This window comes from Camelus bactrianus, chromosome 1 (assembly GCF_048773025.1).
Source record: "Camelus bactrianus isolate YW-2024 breed Bactrian camel chromosome 1, ASM4877302v1, whole genome shotgun sequence".
Taxonomy (NCBI): Eukaryota; Metazoa; Chordata; class Mammalia; order Artiodactyla; family Camelidae; genus Camelus; species Camelus bactrianus.
The window spans coordinates 57,251,051-57,276,959 of record NC_133539.1 but is presented as its reverse complement, the minus strand read 5'-3'; the positions used below and the strand labels follow the sequence as shown (position 1 = coordinate 57,276,959).

Below are 25,909 nucleotides of genomic sequence, written 5' to 3'. Positions count from 1 at the left end.
GATCTCATATTTAACCCCATATTTAACTTCATATTTAAGCCATATTAGGGTCCGTTCCAATCTCAAGCTTAATCATATATTTAAATTTCTGCCCAATTGGCATTCCAACCTTCCCCGTTCATCTTGCTAGCAGCCTTTGTAGGCCTCAGTTGTTTTTTAAAATGTGTGTGTGTGTGTGTGTGTGTGTGTGTAAATACTAGAGAATGGGGTATGTGCATGATGGACATTAATATACATATGCTGAACTTTTATTACTTTATAAAAGACTAAATTTTTCCATCATTTACATAGCTCAATTTCACTTAATTTTAATGAAGTAATTTTTTAAAACTGAAAAACAGCTGTCTTGGTAAAAAATTTAGTGAGCATCCCCAAGGATGTAACATTAGGGATGGAATGTAAACCAGTTTTTTTTTTTAATAGGAGCCTTATTGAGAGAAAATTTACATACTATAAAATTCATCCTTTTAAAGTGTACAATTCAGTGGTTTTTAGTGTATTCCTAGAGTTGTGTAACTATCACCACTATTAAATTTTAGAACATTTTCATCACCCCAAAAAGAAACTCTGTACACATTAACAGTTCCCCTCTAGTTCCTCCTTGCCCCAGTCCCTGGAAACTACTAATCTATTTGCTGTCTCTAGGATTTGTCTATTCTGAATGTTTCACATAAAAGGAATCATGTGGCTTTTTTGTCTTTCTTCTTTAATTTAGCGTGTTTTCAAGGTTCATCCATGTTGTAGCATGTATCAAACTTCATTTTTATGGCTGAATAATATTCCATCATATGGAGGCATCTAGATCTTGTGCATAGTTAAAGCTTCAAATGAAACGGAGTTTTGATTATAAGACCAATTGGTGGGTGAGATATTCTGGAAAATATATTCTTAATTTCTCTCTAAAAATGTTCTCTAGTATCTTTCTACTGCTTTTTGATTATTGTTCATCAGAGTCTCACTGATAGATCATTTAAACTAATTAATTCTTGCGTTCTGAATAAAGAATCTGTTTCCAAACAGTAGTTAAAGGCAGGCAGATTCAAAAATAATTTTTTTCAGATTTTAGTAGCCACGTGAATTCACCCTGCTCTTGCAGGTATAATGCACCTGCAAATGACACTTTTATTAGCTTTTTACTCATTATTTGTATGACTTGCATATACTGGTTTTGTTAAACTGTTTCCTCATATGAAGTGACCAGTTTTATTCATGTTTGGTAAACAGAAATAATTTTCATGGTATAGAAGCAAAACCCTAGGCTAGTATTTGAGATTACATATTACATTAAGTTACACAAACACACAGAAATAGGTCTTCTCTTTTGTGATAAGTTTACTCACAGAGTTCTTCTCTGTCAAATGTTTGTCCACTTCCACCAAACAATCCTTTGAGAAAGCCTCTGTTTTGAGCTTCTGGTGTCTCTATGGGAGTAAACAAATCTCCTAGCATGTCCTATATCAAATGCAAAGAAAAAAGCATTAGACTAACTAAAAATAAATTAACAGATCAAAAGATAACACTGTGGCATGTTAGAGCATATCATGAAAAGGCAGTCTGCTCTCCATAGTTTTCCTGGTGATTTTTGCTTTGCTTCCAGTTCTATCTCTGGCATTTCTTTCTCCACCTCCTTCCTTTCCCTTCCCTTCTCTGGGAACTGACATCCTAAAATTTTGATTTTTCTGCCCTCTTCTCTTCTCCCTTCTACAATTAGAAAACATGGGGAGCTAATATTCACCCTAGGATTAATTTACACCTGACCAATGATTTCCAATATTGACTTCTGATCCTTTTTCAATTACCATAGCCTCTTTCCTGTACTAGTTCCCTTTCCTGAACCAAGCATGGACTGCTTTATGAAATAGGAAGCCTTTGGTGGTATGTAGAGGAAGGTTGGATTTATTTTTATATCATGTACAAAATTATGAAATAACTCAAGAAAACTTAAATGAGTCAAAATAGGCAACCACTCCACGGTACAACCACTCTCAATATTCAATGTGATGTAGAATGACTGGAGAAATATCTTGTTAGAAATACAGATGCTCACATGTTATTCCACATACTAAATTAGCATCTACATATATGTGCTCTGGTTATCTGTATTTTTAACTTGCTTTTACTTTTTCTAACTTTTAACTTGCTGTAAAAAAAGCTTTAACTTGTTTTAGTCTTTCTAAAGCAGACCAGAATTTGAGAATGATTGATTTAGAGGAAGTAACTTCAGTTCAACCCAAAGTCGGGAGATCTGTGACCTAATACAAGTTTATCTGTGAACTTGCAGCATGACTCTTTTCATCACCTGCCCCTCACCTCCACTCCCGAGACCTGTGCTCCTCCTCCTGAGTCCCTTCTCTTTGAAAACAGCTGCACCATCTACTTAGTTCTCCAACCCAGAAACATAGGAATAATTATTAATCCCTTTCCTTCCCTCACTTCTACATCTAGTAACTCTCCAATCCAAATGATTACACTTTACAGCCATTGAATCTGCTAACTTTTCTCTATCCTCAATGTTGGCTGCTCAAGCCACTATTATTCTTGGCGTTATTTTTAAAAGGCTCCGAATTGTTCTCCTTACCTTTAGTCTTAATTCCTCAAAATCAATTGCCATACTGCAACAAGAATATTAGTTTTAATAGGCAAATTTGCTAAACCTTTTTATTGACTTCCTATTACCCTGGGGTTAAGTGCCAGATTCCTTAAGGAGCTCACAAGGTGCTCCAAGATCTAGTCTTGACTAATACTCCAGCACCATCCCTTCATTCTGTTGACTTCCCGACTCTGCACTTTGTTGGTGGTTTCCTGAACCCCGTGGCTTCCTCATGCCACTGTTTTGTCAAGAATATTATTATCTTTTCCATCTCCAGCCATTCATTCCCATGGATAACTCCAAGTCATCTTTCATAATTCTTTTCTCATTACCCTTTCCCTTTTGTTCCATTAACCCAGGTGCCCCTCTTACATGTCTCCCCAGCACTGGCACAACCGTACATAGACAGCATTTTCCACAGAGTATTGTGGTTGTCTGTTTACTTATCTCTCCCTCCACACTAGCAGGAAGGGACTTGTATCTTGTTTATTATTGTGTTCTGAGAGCCCAACCAGGTACCAGGCATATAGTAAAAACTCAGTATTTGTTGAATAACATTATTTTTAAAACTTAATGTGTTCCAGGCACTGTGAGGGCTTTATATGAATTTTTATTTAATTCTCACAGCAACGCTCCAGGTAGAACACACAGGTAGATTAAATAAAATGCCCAAAGTTACACAAGTAGGCAAAATACAACTTAAATAGCTCAGAGTTTATATGCTAAACCGCTATATTATAAGGAATGGATTTTGGTTTTCTCATTTGTGAAATAAGGATGTTGAACCAACTAAATCCCTAAGATGCTCTTAAAATTTTGTGACCACATTTACTTATCCAACGTTAGACAGGCTTTTATATATATATTATGTTCCTAGACTCTGCTTACCACTAGGATCAAAGACAAATGCCCAATTCTAACCTACAGGACATATATTTATTTTGTATGACTCTTAATCACAATTAGGATTAAAAAAAAAAAAGGCCATGAACTTCCTGAATTGTATGCAAAAATGTTGTGTCTACATACATATTCCCAACCCTGGAGGAAGATTTTTATAATCTTTCAGAGGATTCTCCATAGGCAAGAAAAAAAAATTAAAAAAACCAAAACAGTTAACTATTGATATATATGACATTCACATTCCTCCCCCCATGCCACTTTTCTTATTTTTTTCTGTGTATACCTAGAACCACACTAGAAGTTGGTCACAATGATGAACATATATTCAAAATATTCTAGGTTAGGCATATTTATTGTCTGGCCCAATAATATTTTAGCTTTTAGACATCCTTCATTGTCTCTTTTTACAACCATGTCCTGTGTTTATTCATAAATGTGCCTGACCTACCTGTAGATTATCACACATCCCTTGGCTGTATGTTAACCGCTGAATTTCAGTAGGAGAGACAAGGTATAATGCCTGTCCTTCATTGGTAAAACAGAACGTCCGTGCTATCCTCATGTCTGTCAGTGGCAAATAATTAACATCCAACATTGGGCGAAGACTAGGTAGGCTGAATGGAAAAAAGCAAATCCACATTTCATATTTAAGTTGTTAGCTTTTAATTTCTCTGTATAAACTTTATAGATTCTTACATAAAATAGTAATTTTTACACCACTATTTTATGGTTGTTTCTTTTTATCCTCTTAAAGTCTCAATGGTGGTAAACTAGACTTCCACTGAAAATCATATTCAAGTGTCCTTGAAGGATGAATTCAGTGCGGTGGCCACCAATTTCAGAATACTTTTTGCATCATTTCACAGGTTTTCCTACAGTATGGTTATAATCTTTGGCAGAAACACCACAACTAGAAAGTGGCCGACTGCATACTTGGCCCAGTGTCTCTTTTTAAGGCAGAACTCCTGGGTTTCTCCTATTGCTATCACTCCTGTTGCTTTTTAAACTCATTTTTCATTTCTCAAGAAATTGCCCTCATAAATGTAGATGTAGCCCATGTTCATTTAAATAGAAATTAATTTTCAGGTACACCATTTAAAGAAATGAAACATACTACAATTTTACAAAAATAGGGTAAGTAATCACTATCAAGCTAAAAACTCAATTGTGCCACAACATTTTAATGTCTTTTAATTTAAAAGAAAAAATTTTAAAAGAAAAATTCTCAGTGACTAAATGAGCTTAGGGGAGGTACACATTTATTTTTCCCTCTTAAACTAAGGCATGTCTAGGAGTTAGGTCATTATTTTCAAACAAGACTGGAATGGCCTTCAGAAATCTCTAAAAAGAGTTTGAGAATGAGAAACCAGGTAAAAACAACAAGAAATACGTAAGAGAATGAGCAGGCCATAAATGCCTGATTTTATTTTTTAAAAACTTTCTCCTTTACTAACTACTTCTTGGCTTACAAATCTACTTATATCTCCCCTACTAAAGAAAATAACAGTAAAAACACTCTCAAAAATCTAGTTTCACTCTTGAACTACTTTCCTGTCTTTCCTCTCTCATTTTACCAAAATTTCCCAAAAGAATACTCTATCTCAGGGGCTGGCATACTTTATTTAAAGGGCCAAATAGTGAATATTTTAGGCTTTGTAGGCCATACGTTCTTCAGTACAACTACTCGACTGCCCTGCTGTGCACGAGCCCCCTACGGGCAATAAGGATAAAATTTAATTCTGTATGGAAAATTCTTGTGTGGACTATGAAACATAGTAAAATTAACAGTTTATTTCTTTTTCTTGTAGTTTATTTATCTTTATATTTCCTGTGCCTAGTATAGGATCTGGGAGACAACATGCTCAATAAATGTTGAATGAATGTGTGAATGACTGGAGAATCACTCTTTTCCTTAGATACCCTGATGTCAATCAACATATATATTTCATTCACAATGCTAAGCATTTTTAGCAAAAAAATTTTAAAAACCCATAAAATAAAAAATCCAAACTCTCCTCCAATTGTTGAGCAATAAAATAATTCATACAGTAAAACAATGATCTCTATTTGCTTCTTAATAACATCTTGCACGTTACACATATACTTTTCATAACTGTACCTTGTTTGCACTGTTGTGATTACCAGATAATTTGTAAAGAAGGCAAGTACCTCATTATCATGATATGCCCATTGGCACAAAAGCATGCCAAGCAGGCACTGTTACACATGACCACCACATCTGCTTGCAGTATAAAAGATGTCTCGGTGATGTTATGAACATAGAGGCAAGTCTGGGAAGGCAGCGAGAAGATTTTGGCTTGTTTTTCTGAGCAGATTATTGTATACTGATGATCTCCTATTTCTTGGGATGGAGAGGGGCAGTTCATGACCAGTTTCCTTCTCCAGGATTTCTCATTTTCATCGATGTTGTTTGGATCCCTCCAAACTTCATATGGCGGTTGCATTAATCCTCCAGTTCGGTCCATACAGGATAATGTTAGGACAGCTCCTTTCAATGATAGGAATGTACCTATAAAAACAATTTCATATCACTGGCACATGAAATTCTTTCTAAAACGGCTGTTATTCATCTATGGGTGATGTTTTATATTATGATAATTTATATCTATAGTGTTATAATTTTGCAGTATTATACATAAATCAGTAGATTTGTGAGTTCACCAGTTGCAGTAACTTGGAATCATAGAAGGTAAGGTCTAAAAGGAGTTGAAGACAACAACTTGTCAAATCTTCTCATTATATTAATCAGAAAACCTCTGAAAAGCCAGAAAGATGATGTGACCTCGACTTTCCTGATTCTTAATCCAGTATTCTTTCATTATACTATATAGTCTTCCTTAAATCCTTTCTTAAAAAGCAATTTATAAATGTGTAATTTATTGAATAACTTCAGCTGAAAAATAATGCCATCTGATTCTTTATTTTAGAGATTCATTCACTAGAAAGTGATAATTTCTTCTTTTGAAAATGAACACTCAGAATATTTCATGAAATTTCAACATAGAGAGTTCATGCTAGCAATTTTCACTGTATTAGCAAAACCCAAACTACCTTTGGTGCTTAGGCAGGCTTGTGCCTCTTTACCCAGAAAAATGGTTTACTCACTCTCCAAGGTTGAATATCCATGCCAGGTTATTACCAGTCCCAGAGGATAGGACACTGTAAAGCTTAGGAAGTAACTGGGATAGATTGACTTTGGACATTTCCAGACTCTCCCTAAGCAGTGCTCTAGCAGCCTTTTCTTTCCTTTGTCCTTTGACATCATGTAGAGAGAGTTAGGGGGTTATTCCAGGCTGATATGTCTCAAGAGTGTACATGTGTCAAAGACTTGGGGAGGATGTTATAAAAATACATTGCATTTAGAAAGTACTTTGTCTATAGTTTAAAGTATTTAAAATTTATAAAATTCAAAATAACATATTTAGATGATTTAACATCTCAGCTGTGTTTTTAAGTCCACTTTAAAACTAAGAAGCCTGTAAATGCCTTACAAGGAAGAGTAGCTGATGAGGACAGGAGAGCAGGGGTTTAGGCACTTTAGGCTGAGGGTCAAGGTATAAAAGAACAGCTGTCCCAACCTCCCAAGAAGAAAAAAAAACAACGCCAAGAGCTATGACAAATGATTTAATTAGAATTCATCTAGAAATGATCCTTCTAAAACCATCCATATTTCCATGAATATGTGCCATGGAAAAAAATTTTTAAGTGTAGATATCTTTGCATCCTCAATTTAGAGATAGCCTAAAGTAGGTTAAAAAGACAAGAAATCTATATTTTGGAAGTCATTTTACTTATGCCTGATGCTTACCAACTGTCAGCATCAAAATTACTGTTTCTCAATCAGTTGCCTTGCCCAAACAGCTGCTCTGTTCCCTAATGTGTGGTTTAAAAAAAAAAAAAAAGACTGATTATATGCTGTTCATTAGCTTTATTCAGGGTTTAAGTTTTCTCAACAATGTATTATTAATCTTATGACTCTGTCTTTAACCTTTTCTAACTTAAAAAGCTTAAGCAAGTCCAAATTACAAGCTGCTACAATTTTGGATTTAGATATTACAAAGTAGCTTAAATTTAAAGGCTTGTATAATAAGATCTTAACAATTCAGTCTACAGTAAATAATTCACTACACAATTAATGAGGATTTTCCTCTTGAAAGAGGTCTCCCTGGCTAGAAGTGAACCTTACTCTGGCTTTCCAAATTATCAGCCTGCCATACTACAACCTTCATTTGATCAACAAGTATTTATTGAGGGTTTACTGTATGTTCTAGGCTTTGTTTTAGGCACAGGGAAATAAAATAGTAAATGAAACAGATAAAACTCCTACCTTCACAGAACTTACTTTCTATGATAGAGACAGACAATATATATGATAAGTATATATCTATGAGATATTAGATAGCAATAAGTACCAAGGGAAAGGAAAAAATAAAGCAGAAAAGAGGAAAGAAACTCTTGGAAAAGGGTGTGATTAAATTTTAAATAGAATAGAAGGTGTTAGGACTAAATGTTTGCTTTTCCCCTCCCCAAATCCAAACACTCAAGCCCTAACCCACCAGTGTGGATGTATTTGGAGATGCGGCCTTTAAGGAAACAATTAAGGTTAAATGAGGTCATAAGGTTGGGGCCCTGATCTGATAGAATTGATGTCCTTATAAAAAGAGACACCAGGACAGCTAGATACTTTCTTCTCCCTCCCCCTCCTTCCCTTTCCCTCCCTCTTTTCCCCTCTTTCTCTTCCCCTTTCTCCCCATTCTCCCCTACTCCATTCCTCTCCCTCCTCACCCCCGCAGCAGAAAGGCCACTTGAGCACAGAGTGAGAAGACACCTGTCTGCAACTCAAGGAGAGAGCTCTCACCAAATACCAACACTGCTGGTACATTGATTTGAGATTTCCAGTCTTCAGAAGTGTGAGAAAATAAATTTCGGTTGTTCAAGTCACACAGTTGTTAGTATTTGTTAAGGCAGCCTAAGCAAATTTATATAGAAGAGGAGGCTTCTTTGCATCATATTGTGGGAATTAAGGCTCAGGAAACCAGCATAAAATATTCTGGCTACTGTGATTATTCTGTATCTCTGACCCAGGAGCCTCATGCCTTCTATCAGCATCCATGAAACTGGCAAACTAACTTTATTTGCTTCAAGTAAAGTAAAATCTCAAACTTTTCACAGATCTTGACTTTCTAGAGCAGTTAAGGGCAGACTTACAGGAGATGAGATCAGAGAGAGAATATGGAGCTAGATCATGTAAGTTCTTGTAGGACACAATAAAAATTTAGACTTTTATTTGGTATCAGATGGGAGGATTTTGAGAATAGAGTGATATAATCTAACTTTCCTTTAATAGGATCACTCTTCTTGCTGGGCATATCCTAAAGGGAATCAAGGTTGAAAGAAGGGAGAGCAGTTAAAATGTTACTACAATAATCCAGGTGAGAAATGGATAAAGGCTTGCTCAAACCAGGTGGTAACAGTAGAAGGGGTGAGAAATGGTCAGAATCTGAATATATTATAAAGGTCAAGCCAACAGAATATGCGAATAAATTAGATTTAGAGTCTGAAAGAAGCATAGTGGTTAAGAATGATTCTAATGCTTTTGACCTGGGAAAATTGGAAGGATGAAATTTCCATTAATAGATGTGGGAAAGATTGTGGAAGAAAGGAAAAGAATATTAGGAATTCAGTTTTGGACATAAGTTTGAGATACTTCTTAAACATCCAAGTGGATGTCAAATAACTGGATATCTATGTCAGAAATTTGGGGATTGGTCCAGACTATAAATGTAAATTCATGACCCATTAGATTATAAATGGCATTTAAAGTCATAAGGCTGGCTGGTTTCCTGTTGAGCTTGACTATAAATAGAAAACAGAAAAGGTTCAAGGAGTCAGTCTTTGGGCATCTCGATGTTTTAAGTCCAGTGAAATGTGGAGGGACTAGCAAAGAGGACTGAAAAGGAATGGCATATAAAGGTAGGAAGAAAACTAGGTAAATAAAGTATTCTGGAATCTAAGTGAAAAGTGAAATGTTTTAAGGTAAGGATAATGGTTAAACTGCACTATGCTACTGTTATATCTGGTAAGGAGTGGCCTGAGAATCATCACCTATATTGAGGTTTTTGTTAATTGGTGTGGGGGAAGTTTTGATTAGAATGCACTCGAGAGAATGTGAGAATAAAATTGGAAATAGTGACTATAACACAATCATTTCAAGGAATTTTACACTAGAAAAAAGAAGTGAAATGGGGCATCATAGGAGAACAGATTCAAGGAGGGTTTTCTTTTAGTAGGAGAAATAACAGCATGTTTGTATGCTTATCTAGTAGAAAGAGAAATACTACAATTATACAAAGGAAACAGGAAAAATTGCTGGATTGACTTTCTTGTGTCAGTGAAAGGGCAGAATCTAGTATACAAATGGAGATGCTCATTAAGTTAGGAGCTTGCACAGTTTAGTCATAATAACAGGAGAGAATACAGAGACCATGGAGACACAAGTTGGTAGATGTAGTGGGGCAGCTGTTGAAGTTCTTATCTGATTGTTTCACTTTTCTCAGTGAAAGGACACATGGTCATTAGCTAAGACTGAAAACAGTGGAGGAGGTATTGGAGCTCTGAGGAGAGTGGAGAAAATACCTAATTGTTGTTTAAGGGGATGGGAGAGAGGACTAGGAAATTACAGTATGACTATCCAGCAGCACAGGAACCCACTTGAGGTTACTGATGATTTATTTTAAAATGAGACTGTTTAGTCTGGTTTTATATTTTTCTCCAGTCATATTTAGCTACACAGGTATACAAATAAAGTAGGTAGAATTCAGTTTAACAGGATTGTGCTTAAGCTGAATATGTATCTGTGATATTACAATTTATGATAAATGCATATTTGATCTTTATCCTTATTTCTGGCACAGAGCTCCAAAAACCCTTGGAATTTCCTAAGTGATGAGAGCAACACAGGTACCTTTCATTATGTTAATGACGTGATTTTTGGACTTCACCTAAGGATGGGGGCTGCTTGCCAGGGGAACCAACCAGGTGATTAGAAGGTTAGCACTTTCAGCCCCACTCCACCCCCACCTCTGGTGAGAGGCGGGAAGTTGGAGATTGAGTTCAATCACCAACGGCCAATAAACTAATCAGCTACACCTGTGTAATGAAACCTCCATAAAAACCCAAAAGGAAGGAGTTTGGAGAACTTCCGGGTTGCTGAGCAGGTAGCGTGTGGGGAGAGTTACACTCCTGGAGAGGGCCTGGAAGCTCCGCGTCTCTTCCTATGTATCTTGCCCTACACATCTCTTCTATCTGGATGTTCATCTATCTTCTTTTGTTATACACTGGTAAACAGTAAGTAAACAATTTTTCTGAGTTCTGTGAACTGCTCTAGCAAATTAATTGAACCCAAGGAGCGAGTTGTGGGAACCTCAGGCCTATAACTGGTTGGTCAAAAGAAAAGGTGACAACGTTGACTTGACTTGTGATTGGTATCTGGAAGCAGGGGGAGTCTTTGTTCTCTGAGACCTTTCCCTGTGGGATCTGTCATGATCTCCATGTAGACAGTGTCTGAATTGAGTTAAATTGTGGAACACCCAGCTGGTGTCTCAGAGAATTGCTTGTTTGTGGACAACGCCTCCACATATCTGGTGTCAGAAGTGTTTGTGAGTGTGGTAGTCATGCAAAAATGAAGGAGACACACAGGAGAAACATAGAAGGGGGAAGGTTTGGGATTTTCCCTGCACAGGAGGGTGGAACTGTAGGTTATTCCAGCCCAGCATGCAAAATTGCATTTGTACAATTATCATCACCTGTGGCTTGTTAAAATAAAAGCAAATTCTCAGACCCCACCCAGGCCTACTGAATGAGAAACTCTGGAAATTGGGCTCACTAATGTGTGTTGTAACAAAACAAACCCTCCAAGTGATTTTGATACAGACTATAGCTGTTGAATGGATAATCTCTAGGTGCTTTTTCACTCTAAAATTAGTGATTTAGTAATTTAGTACAAATTACCGTATCATTCATTAGAATTTGTTGTTAAAACAAAGATGAAGTAATGTGAAAAGATTCCTTTAAAAAAAGAGAAGTAGGGCTTTGAGAGGTTTTTGATTAATGATTGAGTCTTATTAGTTACAGGTATGTTCAGACTTTTATTTCTTCATAATTCAGCCTCGGTAGTTGTATGTTAATAGGGATGTATCCATTTCTTCTAGGTTATCCTACTACATTAAGAACTGTATATCTAGATCATAGGCTTTTCACAAAGAAATAGATTTTTAATCTCTCCATAAAAGGGATCCTGGCAAAAGCTTGAATTCATGTCAATAGCACATGACAGAAGTGTATGTGAAATTTCGTTTGTTTTTGTCTAGTACCCAGACAGAATTGTACTTTGCTTTTTTCATTCAGTGATTTAAAAATACCTAAAAATCCTAATAGATTCCTATGTGTCTATTAAGGGCTTAGACAAATTCTATACTTTATCTTCAGGAGTTTCAGGTAACAGTATATCTACTTTGGGGAAAACATAATTTCTACAAACACTCAACTAGTAATAACAGCTGTAAACAACTAACAGAGCTGCTACCTGTAAGTGGAGAGTGTGTTTAGTTTTCTATATTAGGCTGTGATTATACTTGTCTAGTCAAATATAATCATGTTTGATTGAGTTATATTCTTACTGGTTTTTACTGCAGTTTATAAGACATATAATGCATAAATTTCACAAAAGTTTGAATTACACACATCTTACATGGAAAGGCCCTAACTAAATACTTTAAACCTTGATGGGAAGTTTCATTGTATTAGACTTAAGATTAACAACTGTATCCTCATTTTAACTAAACGTGATTTCCAGACAAAACATGTTAACTGGTTTCATATTGTATCTGTGAGATAGCACATTAACTCATTTTCATATTTGCATGAATTACTTTAATTGTTCCTCATTAGAGAACTGGACTACAAAGGAATTAAAATGCAGGCAAGTAACTCTGACATAGGAAGTGGCCTGGGAAAAGTCTAGACTACAGGGTAAGTCTAGAAGGTATTTTTGCCAGCAGGCAAAGGGCAACACAAGAATACTGAAAGAAGCAGAATAATTAAAAAAGCAAGAAGATTATCTTGGGTATACTTTTGCATAGGATTAATGTTGAGAACATACACATGAAAACAAGTATCTAAGCTTATGTAATAGGTAATCAGAAACTGAATTAGTTAAAATCACATCCTTAGAAACAAGAGGAGGAAAATTTAGAGAAAATATGAGGTAAGTCCATTTACATGAATCTTTATTGCTTTTACATTTTAAATTTTTCTTTATCAGCCCTTTATTTTTTATTGAAGTATAGTCAGTTTACAATGTGTCAGTTTCTGGTGTACAGCATAATGTTTCAGCCATACATATACATACATGTATTTGTTTTCATATTCTTTCTCATTATGGGTTACTACAAGATATTGAATATAGTTCCTTGTGCTATACAGAGGAAACTTGTTTATCTATTTTACATATAGTAGTTAATATTTGCAAATCTCGAACTCCCAATTTATCCCTTCCCATCCCTTTCCCCCTCGGTAACCATAAGTTTGTTTTCTATGTCTATGAGTCTGTTTCTGTTTTGTAGATAAGTTCATTAGAGTCTTCTTTTTTCTTTTTTTAGATTCTTTAAGTGAGGCACATGTTTTTTTATTAAATTTGTGAGACTAAAATACTTTAACCACAATCAAGTTAAATGTCTTTCTCTTTCCACTCTAATTTTCTTCCAGCTAGGTGACATTGTAGTGAATAGGCATTTCAGGAATTTGGACAAGGGGAAATTAAGATGGGGGTACATTTAGCTTGGGCTTAGTGAGATTTATTTCAGTCACTACCATGTCTAGGTTACTGCAAGCTTTCAAGGTATAGGAATGGCTCCCAGAAAACTCCTATTGCTCTGATGCAAGTCAGCAAAAATCGGACATGAAAATGCAGAGCTGACGATCATATTACAAATTATATATTATGTCAACATTAGAAATATATAGATAATGTAGAGCAAACAAGATTTGAAATTTGAAATGTGGGAGGCAAAAGCCATTCTATAGAAAATTTTTCCAAATCATATAGCTCCTAAGAAACTTGATACATGTTTTCTGAAATTTTGACAACAAACATAAAAGTTCATATGACATTTACTGATGATAGATTGACAGGTGGAAAAGAGAAAAGGGAAGAGAGGAAATAAGATTGGCTGGACCGAGGAGCTGGTGCTTGGAAGTAGCAGGAAATTAGAGAGGTAGAGTAAGGCTGAGCTTAGAGAGACTGCTGATTTCCAAGAAATTGCTTCTATGGGTAAGTGAAAAATACCAGAGAATATGGTGCATAGAAATTAGGTAATGAAAACAATACTGGAATAAGACCAGTTGGGAGGCAGTAAGTAAAAGGGATCAGAAAAGAAACTGATGTGATGGAAGTTATTTAGGTAGTAGTATGGCACTATTAACAGAAATGGGAGAGTAGGAAAAACCAGTTCAGGGCTGAAGAGAATTAATTATGGAGATTCTTTAGTTTAATTATGAGTTTAAATCTTGAGTTTGATCATGAGGCATGAAAATAGTTTTTTTTTTTTAACAAAACTGATAGGCACTTCATGTGGCAGAATTGATAATTACAATTCAGAATAATTTGAAGTTGGCAGCACAAAGCATTAAGTAGAAATGAGATGCAATTTAAAATGAGTCTCAAAAAATTAGAGGGTAGGAAACTCTTCGAGGTGATGCATATGTTTATGGCATAGATTGTGGTCATGGTTTCATGTATGTATACTTATCTCCAAACTCATCAAGTTGTATACATTAAATATGTACAGCTTTCTGTATGCCAGTCATACTTCAATGAAGGTACTTTAAAATTAGAATCTCAGAAAATTTCAGAGAGTAAAATTCCTAGAGGCAAAATTGTGGAGGGGGAGATGGGACTGAGAAGAAGGGAATTTTCTTGTGGCAGAATTTTATTTACTTTCCTCTGTATTTTGATTTTTTAACAATTACAAAATTGAAGCATCAGCACTTGAGAGGGAAAAAAAGGCATATCACATCATGATTTTTGTTCAAAAATAAAACCGTATTTGTTGGAATATCTCTTAGAAAATTGTCTTTCACTGAAAGTTGTGAAGTTGTGTATGTAGAAGTTTGACTTTTACCTTAAATTTGTGAGGAATGCCTGGCACATATTAGGTATTCAATCTGTATAACAATTTATTGAGTTAAATAATGGATTAAATTAATACTTAAAAGTTCATAATGACCTTACTGATCTGGCTGTCTCTCAACCAGTATAAGAGAATTGTACATATTTCCTTAAAATTAGGAATATAGTAAAAGATACTTTCTTTTGTGAAATATGGGTTTAGTGAGATTTATTTCAGTCACTACCATGTCTAGGTTATTGCAAGCTTTACAACTAGTATATAGTGAACCTAACGGATTAACGTTTAAAATACAATGCATTTTATGGGCTGGATTTTGTACACTGCCCCCCTCCAAATTTGAATCTTGAAGGCCTAAACCCCAGTACCTCAGAATGTGACCACATCTGAGACAGAGCCTTTAAAGTGGTGATTAAGATAAAATGAGGCTAATAGGGAGGGCCCTCATCAAACTATCAAATATCTTTCTAAGAAGAAGAGATCACGATACTCAGGGAGATACCAGGGGTACATGCATACAGAGGGACAGTCATGTAAGAATAGGTGAGAGGATGGCCAACTACGAGCCAGGGAGAGGCCCCAGAAGAAACCAGACCTGCTGACACCTTAATCTTGGGCCTCCAGAAATGTGAGAAAATAAACATCTGTTGTTTAAGCCACACACAAACAAAGTAGGTTTATCTGAACTTGGCACACTAGTAGAGTGCTGACTATTCTACCTACGATAAATAACAGTCCACCTATATGAATTTAGCACACCAGTTAACAAAAACACAACTCTGTCTAACCTAAACACAACTATCTAACCTACCATACATGTATTTTTAAACAAAACTCCTTATCCTGTATATTTATAAAAATTCTTTTTAAGAAATGTTTTTCAGATAGTTTTTTTTAATATGTAGGAGAGAGAGACAGTAAAAGTTATTGACAAACTGTAAAATACTCAAAGGAGTAACAGAAGGAATCACACATCTCATCTTCAAAAGGAAAAAGATAATTCAAATAGGAAGAGAATACAGTGTGTACTTCAGCAACAATGCTTATAACGTGGGCCAAATTCTCTAGGCACAAAAATAAAAGGAAGAAATTGTGTGGCATGGCTTTGAAACAAGATGGGAAGATTACCAAAGAATTTAGAGTTACCTCAAGTCAGACTGCTTCTAGCCTAACCATCCTGAGTTCAAGGATGATGTAAAAACACTCACAGGTTCTGATCTGGCATGAAACCTTGGAGAAAAGCTTTAATTCATTAAAAAAATTTTTAACTTTTGCATTAAGGCTTTTCTCAATGCTTTTCAAGAACTTATTCTCCAAGGCATTGTTTAGGCTGAGTCAACCACAGAAATGAGTGACTATTTTACCCTGCAGGAGGGATAAGCTGCAATAGTTAGGACAGTATATGATTTATAAAATTCTCAGTAGTTGTTATTATGCAGAATACTTAAATCTTTGCTCCAGGTCAATATAAATAAATGTTTTTCAATACCACATATCTAAATTTGAAAAAGCAGTGAAGGAATAAATAAAAATTCTTACCAGTTGGCAATACCATGACTGGCTCTGTAAATCTTTGTTCCTCTGCTGAAGGTAAGTTTAGGGATATGATTAACACCATTCCCAGACTAGTTCCAACAAACAAACAAGGGGAGATAGTAGAGTCATTTTTCCGAGCAAAGGACTCCATGAAGTATAGTGCTGTAATTGCCTCTTTGGAATCTTTGTCAATGCTGGAGATGCTAGAGCTTCTAGAACGATTATAGGAATTTTCTCGACTTTCTATGGAAATTTAAAGAACAAAAATTAAGTTTTTAGCGTATTTCCAGAACAAGTCAAGTCAGACTCAGTACATGAAAACCAAAATTATGAGAGGGGAGTAGAATTTGATTCTTTGTTAACTGATCTGGAAGGCAGCTTATCCAATTCACCAGCTTATTTTGAAGATGAAGAGACTGAGACTAGAGCAGAGCTGGGACTAGAACGTGAGGAGTTCCAGTTCACTGTTTTTCTCTGTACCTTACCTCGTAAGTTAGTTGAAATTCTCTAGTTTAGAAAAGAGATGTTTAGTCTAAATAGTCAAGGTTACAAGAATTTCTGTGTGCTATTTTAATTAAGCTTCCTTCCTCTCTTAATTGTTGGAAGTATTCCTAATGATTTCTTGACAATTTCTAACTTACCGACAACATGGTGGCTACTTACCTGAAGGGTCACAAATGTTCTGTGGTGAATACATTCCCCTAATTTTGCTGTATTTGGAGCAATTACAATTGTAAAAATGGAACTATTTATATTAGCACCAAGACTAAAGAGCAAATGTCATTTCCCTGAACTAGTTACAAGCTGTCTACCCTGAATCCAGATTCTGTGCTAAGTTTGCATAGGGCCAAATAAGGAGCTGTAAACAATGACACCCCACCGACTGTGGTAATCTGAGAGGGCTTCGGTGTGCTTAAAGGAAATAGGAGTTTCAGATTCTCCTGCTCATCAGCACTTACACATGTGCACACTCCAACAAGCAGAAACTCAACATCTCAGGTAAATGATATTAGGAAGATTATATCCAGAGTACAAGTTTCTCATATTCTTTCTACTGCCTTCACTCAACTTTCTTGATAGGTTCAAGTGTGACTCATTTTTATAAAAGGTAATATACAATACACAATAAAACTAAATACAAGTTCCTCAGACTATTCTTTTTCTACAAAGTAAAAGACAGTGTTCCTAATTTCCCCCCTTCCATTCCTCTGCAAGTTTGTAAAAATAATTGTTTGTAATAGAATCTAGGTATAAGAGAGAGCTTAGATATAAGAGAGAGCTTGGATATAATCTATGTATTTTACAGATTGGGAGACAGAGATGTAGAGTTAACTGATTTTCCCAGAATCAACAAGTTAAAGGCAGAAATGTCTAAAACTCAAAATTCCCAACTCTAAATACACTGATGAAGAGTGCTACTTTTTTTTTTTAATAACCTTTACATTTTGCTTCTATTACAACATTCCTAACTAAAGTTTCCAAAAATTTTTCATTCACGGTTATGGTTGATCAATATTCAAGGTTGCTACTCATAGACAGCTGTGAGAAAGATACTATCTGCCTGTCCATGGACCAGATTTACTGTAAGGAAACAAACTAAGAAATTTATTTTTAAAATTTGAAGAATAATAACGATCATTACTATCAAATTTTGAGAGGTGGTAAATGGGGAATTATTTTATAGCATAGAATTAAGATAGCTAACATTCCTAAGATGATTTCTTCCTATCTCTCTTCCTGAAGCTCTTCATCAGCAAGACAGCAGCAGCAGTTACAGGAGTCCTTTTTTCTCTCTTAATTTCTGGCCTTCTGGCTCTTGTACTTTACCTCCTGACCCTACACTAATTTCATAAATAAGCAAGTAATCCTCCCTTTAAAACATGTGAAGATGAAGACTGCAAACTATAGAATTTAATATCTCCCCTTTTTCTTGGTCACATTCACTTGGCGGTTGAGGAAATTAAGGTTACAAGACATTAAATAACTCTACAGATAGAGACACCAAGATGCTAAACATTGAGATGGAAAGAAACTGGGAATGTAGAGAACAAATTAAGGCATAGGTCTTACTTTGCATGGAGTCTACCCATAAATGGAGCCATTCTGGTTTTAGAGTTGAAAGAGGTGTTGGGAAAAATGGATCTGGAGTCATGGCCACAGCCCAACCAGGTGCTCAGTTACTTGTTGTCTAGAGTTGAGTATAGTTTTCAGTCTCTTACATGTGACCACTATTCCCTTATTGTCCAGCTACCATTACTATGGAATGTCAAATTTTAAATGTGTATGTTTAACATACCTTCTGTTGTGACTGGTAAGGAAATCTCCATGCAAGCAGCTGACTGTGCTTTTCGAAATGGCGGTCTTCCCGGACCCCAGCGATTTACTTTTGAAACGTCAGCACTAGAAAGACGTTTTCCAGAACTGCAACTCTGAGAAGTTGGACTTGTGCAATGTCCATTTACATGATCTGTACGGAGAAAAAGGCAGCATAAATATCATAATTAAATCTTAATATAAATGAATCCAAGTGAGTAGATTATAAAGGAAAAGTGAGAATTCCTTTTTATCAAACTATAAAAAGATGGCTCACTATTTCAGTATTTAGTCAAAATTTCAGTAGCTAGCCAAATTTTTCATAGTTATTAAATATAAGTTCATCATTTAATTTGACTAGTTAACATAGTTCAAAATTTGTTCTATGTCCCCGTTATGTATTCTACCATTTAATGGCAATACAAAATAAGTTATAGTAGTGGACTTTATTTGGCATAATTTAAATATACACCTATTTTCAAGTGCTTAGAGTTTAAAACACAGAAAGGAAGCATTTTACCGTGAAGTTGAGAATGGCACTTAAGAATATTGACTCTACAGCCAGACTGCCTGGGCTCAAATCCTAGTTCTACTACTTACTAGTTGTACAAATTATTAAAGACGTTCACATTTTAGTTTCCTCTTCTGTAAACTGGGACTATTATCTACCTCATGGAGTTTTTGTGATAACATATGTCACATGCCAGAATACTTACTGATAAATGGTAAACTCTGAACAAAAATTAGTAATTGCCATTCTTGTTCCAGAGTATTAAAACTGCTCATGTGATAAGGCAATAGTATTATTTATTTAGAACTTGTGAGTTTAGTTCTGTTTTGATACAATTTAAAAACTTGGAAATAACTGCACTAAAATGTTCTTAATGCTACATATTTGAAATATCATCTCATAGTTCTACAATATTTAGAATGCATTTTTAAATGTGCTTCTTTAGTCATCCAAAGGATAGCAGAGTTAAATGAAGAAGAATCATGTTTAATGTCCATGTTGGACATAGAGAACTGGCACTCAGTATCCACTCTGGTACAGCCTTTCTGTAATGAAGAGTTTGAAAAAAATTACACATTCCCTGGATTCCCTTGTACCAAGTGCAAGGATGAGAATTAAGTTTCACCATTTAAATGCACTAGTGTGTTTTACTATTTTTTAAAAATGACAGTTAACAATTATTGAATACTTAAATGCCAGGCATTTTATACACATTACTCATTTAATCTTCACAACAACTATGCAAGGTAGTGCTTTATTATCCTGATTTTGCAGATGAGGAAATTGGTCAGAAAAAAAGTTCAGAAAATTATCTAACATAACATAAGTAGTACTCATGGAGGCAGGATTCTAATCCAAATTTTCTCAGTGTCTGTATGCTTAAAAACTGCCACAAGGTCAGCTAAAATATTTGATAAGGAGTAGCAATTTTGAAGACATTTAATAGGGTTTAGGAGTAGCTTGTGTGAAGCACATTGAGATCCAAGCCTTTTGGGACCAGTCATCTTCTATATTAACACAGATCTCAGAAATCTTAGATTTCCCAGATAGAAAGGCAGAAACAATCACATGATGAGATAGCCATGGGGAAGCAGAAGTTAAGAGCTCTACCTCTGCTTCCCTATCAAATCTAGTCTTACAAATAGGAAGAACATTGAGGGCAACAGCTGGCACTAACAAGGACAGTGAAGTAAAAAATGAAAATGACTTTGGGGGTATAAACTGCAAAAATAAGCCCCATTCTGGGTACAATAGTTAGGAAAAGTTACCCCTTCAGCAGGTGTGATGCCTTGTTCTAGGGCTCTTCCAAAGCAATGTGGGGCAGATTGCAGCCCTCGTCACATCCTCTTAACGAGGTACAAGAGTATATGGCAGTGCTCTGAGAAAAGTCAATTTGTTCAGTTAGGACTCTTTGGATTTGCTAAGCCAATGTCCCTGCCTATCTATTACCACCTTTTGGTGGCTTTTCATGTGAATATTGTTTCATTTGAGCTCATAATATGGGCAGTATCAATTACTAGAATACTCAACATGCTGTTCTTTCCCTCCCTGCCCTGCTGTATGGACAAATTTTCCCCAGCTTCTCATGTTTGACTCATGAGGTCTGAATGACATTACCACACATGGGCAGCCCAGATTTTTTGCCATATCCTCCTGTTTTCAAGAGGACTGATTTATTTAAAGGATTTCTTTCTGTTAAACATTTTTTTTTAAAGTATCTGGAAGTGAATTTGCTTGAAAATTTTTTTCACCGCAGTAAATATTCAAGATAGATATGAACTGATACAAAATATAAAGAAATTTGGTTATAGACCAGCCACAGTCATTCTGGATATTTATGATAAAGAAATAATAATTTCTAAATACAAAAGAAACATAAAAATGTCTATTAATAAAAGTATTCACTGTGTTTTAGTTATTATAGATAAAAATTGGAAACAACCCACCCTTTACAATTAAGCATAAAGTTTTAGGTAAAGAGTGGTAAATATCACATAATACAGTATTAAAATCTTTAAAAATGTTTCTGAAATGCTTGTTAAAACTTATAAAATATCTATATTATGTGTTTTGGTTCACTCTTGTTGTACAAAACTGCTCCAAATGTTAATAATGTAAAATAACTACCATTTTATTATACTTACAGATTCTGTGGGCAAGGACTTAGACTAAGGCAAGGTGGGGATATTACATCCATAAGGTCTGGGGTATCAGCTGGGAATGCTTGAATACCTAGGGCTTGGAATCCTTTGCAGGCTTCTTTACTCACGTGTCTGGGCTAGAATGACGCAAAGTTTGAGCTCATTTTGGAAAGTCAATGACTTCTTTTGGAGTCTTGGCCTTCCTCACAGCATGGTGGCCTTTTTACATAGTGGCTTAGGGCTTCAAAAAGTCTGGCAAGTGATTTTGAAAATGAATGGGAGCAGTATTTCTGCTGCTTTGGTGTTATTGCAATGGAGATTTTACTTTCATTCCAGTGTCCAGTCTCAAGTTTTTTGTATGTCAAGAGGCAGCTGTAGTGTGTGTGTATGTGTGTGTGTATATATTATATTGTATTATAACAATATGCTCTTCAGCTCAATAATTGATTGACAGTAGTCTTCTGATTTTGTTTCTAACAGTAGCAAAGGTGTCTCCTTCCACAGTGAATCTGTTTGATGACCATATTCTGAGAGTCATACCTGTAGTCTAAATTTAGAGTTTACGTCTCCAACCTTTCAATGACTTGATGTGCATCTAGTTTCTTGTATTGAATCACTTTCCACATAATAGAACTAGAATGGTTTCTGTTTCCTACAACTGCTCCCTGATTACAGTGATGTTTTAGCCCAGCTGTAGTGCTCTATGCCATTTAGAGAAAATTTAACATTCTAAAAAAGTTCACCCTTGTAACAATAAGCAGATTAAAGCAAATGGGAAATTGTTATTCTTTATTTTACAGACGATCCCCCCCAAATTACAAATTTCTTTAAATTAGCTGATTTCTCTTGTATCTTTAAGTCAAGATTTATTTTAGTGTATTGTATAGAGTAAGGTACAAGAGTGATTTACTGAAAAATGGCTTATTGCCTCCCATTGAAATTATTTTAACATAGTCCTTGCCCAAGCATTACAGAAGTATGTAAATGAAGATTTAATTTAATACTTGGTAAACTAGTCTTGTTAAGCTAATATGCCATACAATTCCTAGACAATGAATATTAGTATTATGCCTATGCCACAGAGGGTGATTCTATGGTGAAATAAATGTTGAACATAATACTAAATCAAAATAAGCATTGAATTTAAACTTCATGAAAATAAATAAATTTGCATTTAACTATATAAAATAGAGCCAAATCGAACAGTTGGTTAAAATGTTTGAAAACCTACAGTACTTAACCTTTGCTTGCTTTTATAGTTGAGGTAACTCTTCTTTCCCTCCCTCCCTTCTTAATCATTAGTTATATAACTCTGGTTTGAGAACTTGATTTTGTTAATTGACTTAATGTTATTGTTTGCTTGATCAATTTAAGTAGGAAAATAATTTACTAAAGGATATTAGGCAGCTTACAATCTCAGGGAGAACCTGTGAGGTATACTCAAAAGCTTTGCAGCCAAAAACAGTGCACAACCACACTGGAGTGAAGTTCTGTTTCAGTTAGGACATGGCTGTCAGTGGCTCAGCATTGATGACGCTGGGGACAACATGCTAGGAGCTGTGTGACTGGTGACCTGGTATAGCAGGGTATCTCTGCCATCATACTCACTAAAACTGAGGTTTACATGAGTTTTGTCTTTATGTCAGTGTTTTTTTTTTTTTTTAACTGTCAAAAAAGTAATAAGTTATATCATTTTTCTCTAATTTTTTGCTGACACTTCTGAGGTGTTTAAGCTCTTACATTTTTAGGACTTTTTTCTGAAGAATTTTAAGCTGAAGGCCCAAAGGGACTAAATCACAGTCCTCTCCTTGAAGTCAGCTTAATTTTTATTCCCAGTTTTAATTGGATTCTTCTGCAGTAAATTTTTCATGGCTATGATTTCATTGTCAAAGCTAAAATGCTTTGAACAATTTCATGTTTATACTCAGCTGAATGTTTATTCTCTGAAATCCAAGGTTTCAAAGGGCTTCTTCCTGTTTACTAATAATTTCCCTTTTTTTTTTCAAGTTTAATTTCTATTGCATTTATTTAACTGAATGTTTAAAAACTTTTGGGGCTGAAATTTACAGTCTTTCAGAAAATGATCTTTTACTGAAATGCTGCCTTAGGCTTTGTCACTGATGAGCAAAATGTTTTAACTTGGGAGAGCAATTGACTTATTTTTAAAATTTTAGCTTTAGGTATAACTGACATATAAAATTATCAGATATTTAAAGTATACATTGATTTGATATACATATACACTAGGAAGGACTTAACACAATCTAGTTAACACACCCATCTCCTCACATACCTCCTCACATATTTTTTTTTTTTTTTGGTGCAGACACTTAGTTCTACTCTATTAGCAAATTTCCATTATACATTACAGCCTTGCCATGATAATCACAATGTTTTACATTAGATCCTCAGAACTTACTCATCTTATAGTTGAAAGTTTGTACCCTTTTACACATCTTGCCCTATTTTTCCCTCTCATCAGCCCCTGGCAACCACTATTTTACTCTCTATGAGTTTGACTTTTTCTTTTTTTTAAGAGTCAACATATAAGTGATACCATGCAGCATTTGTTTTTTTCTATCTGGCTTGTTTCACTTCACATAATGCCCTCAAGGTCATCCATGTTGTTACCAATGGTACAGTTTCTACCCTTTTCATGACTGAATAACATTCTGTGTGTGTGTGTATGTGTGACATCTTTATCCATACATCTGTTGATGGACACTTAGGTTGTTTCCATATCTTGGCTATTGTGAATAATGATGAAATAAACATGGGAGTGCAGATATATCTTAATATCATATATACCCAGAAGTGGAATTGCTGGGTCATGTGGTAGTTCTATTTTTCATTTTTTGAGGAAACTCTGTATTGTTTTTCAAAGTCACTGGACTAATTTGTGCACCAGTAATGCACAAGAGTTTTTCCCTCCACATCCTCATAAATACTGGTTATCTCATCTTCTTGATAATAACTATTCCAACATGTGTGAGATGATATCTCATTGTGGTTTTGATTTGCATTTCCCTAAAGGTAAGTGATGTTGAGCACTTTTTCATGAACTTCTTGGCCATTTCCATCTTGACTTCGGAAAAGTGTTCAGTTCCTCTGCCCATTTTAAAATCAGATTTTTTGAGTTTTGCTATTGAGTTTTATGACCTCTTTATATAGTTTGGATATTAATCCCTTATCAGATGATTTGCAAATATTTTCTCCCATTCTGTAGGTTGCCTTTTCATTTGCTGATGGTTTCATTTGTTGTGCAGAAGCTTTTTAGCTTGATGAAGTCTATTTTTGCTTTTGTTGTGAAATCCAAAAAAATATTGCTAAGACTGATGTCAAAGAGCATATTGCCTATGTTTTCTTCTGCTTTATGGTTTCAGGTCATACATTCAAGTCTTTAATCCATTTGAGTCATTTCTCTTTAAAACTTAACCACTATTTTACATCATATTCTCTTTTTTTTTTAATGATGGTATTGGAGATTGAACCCAGGACCTTGTGCATGCTAAGCATACACTCTAGCACTGAATGTTTCACTCCCTACAAGTTTCATTCCTTTGCATGTTGCTGTCAAGTTTTCCCAGAACTATTTATCAGAGAAGATGCTTTCCCTATTGTATATTCTTAGCTTCTTTGTTGTAAGTTAATTGACCATACATGCATGAGTTTATTTCTGGGCTCTCTTCTGTTCCATTGATCTGTGTGTGTCTTTTTGTGCCAATATCATACTGTTTTGATTACTGTACCATTGCAGTATAGTCTGAAGTCAGGGAGTGTGATGGCTGTAGTTTTGTTCTTCTTTCTCAAGATTACTTTGGCTATTTGGGGTCTTCTGTGGTTCCATTCAAATTTTAAGATTGTTTGTTCTATTTCTATAAAAAAAATACCACTGGGATTTTGATAGAGTATTGCATTAAATCTGTATAGTGCTTTGGGTTGTATGAACATTTTTACAGTATTGGGGGTTGGGAGTGGGTGTAGCTCAGTTGTCGAGCACGTGATTTGCATGCATGAGGTCTTGGGTTCAATACCCAGTACCAACATTAAAGAAATACTAATTCTTCCAATTCATGAGCATGGAATATCTTTCCATTTATTTGTGTCTTATTTAATTTCTTTCATTAACGTCATAATTTTCAATGTACAGCTATTTCAACTCTGGTTGAAATCTATTCTTAGGTATTTTATTCTTTAATGTGATTGTAAATGGGATTGTTTTCTTAATTTCTCTGATAGTTTGTTGTTGATGCATAGAAATGCAGTTGATTAGTATATTGATTTTCTATCTTGGAGTTTTGCTATATTTGTTGATTAGTTCTACCAGTTTTTGGTGGAGTATTTAGGATTTTCTATAAATATTATGTCATCTGAAAGTAAAATTTTATTTCTTCCATTCTGACTCAGATGCCCTTAATTTATTTTTGCCTTATTGTTCTAGCTAGAACTTCCAGTACACTGTTGAATGAAAGTGGTGAGAATGGGCATAGTTGTCTTGTTCCTGAACTTAGAGGAAAAGCTTTCAGTTCTTCATGGCTGAGTATGTTGTGGCCTTGTCATATATGGTCTTTATTATGTTGAGGCACATTCCCTCTATGCCCACTTTGTTGTGAATTTTTATTAAAAATAGATACTGAATTTTATCAAATGCTTTTCCTGCATCTATTGAGAAGATTATATCATTTTATTCTTCCTTTTTGTTACTATA

General features: G+C 35.1%; 1 protein-coding gene across 3 annotated transcripts in view; it reads right to left on the bottom strand.

Moving 5' to 3' along the window:
- Window positions 1–25,909, bottom strand: part of STXBP5L (syntaxin binding protein 5L) — a 290,135-nt gene that overhangs the window by 6,588 nt on the left and 257,638 nt on the right. For all 3 annotated transcript variants that reach the window (XM_074364363.1, XM_074364371.1, XM_045507179.2), the window contains 5 exons: window positions 18,533–18,703; window positions 16,240–16,479; window positions 5,663–6,023; window positions 3,942–4,107; window positions 1,341–1,452 (listed from right to left, as the gene is read on the bottom strand). In XM_074364363.1, the coding sequence (XP_074220464.1) occupies window positions 1,341–1,452; window positions 3,942–4,107; window positions 5,663–6,023; window positions 16,240–16,479; window positions 18,533–18,703 (1,050 nt within the window). The remainder of the gene's footprint in view (window positions 1–1,340; window positions 1,453–3,941; window positions 4,108–5,662; window positions 6,024–16,239; window positions 16,480–18,532; window positions 18,704–25,909) is intronic.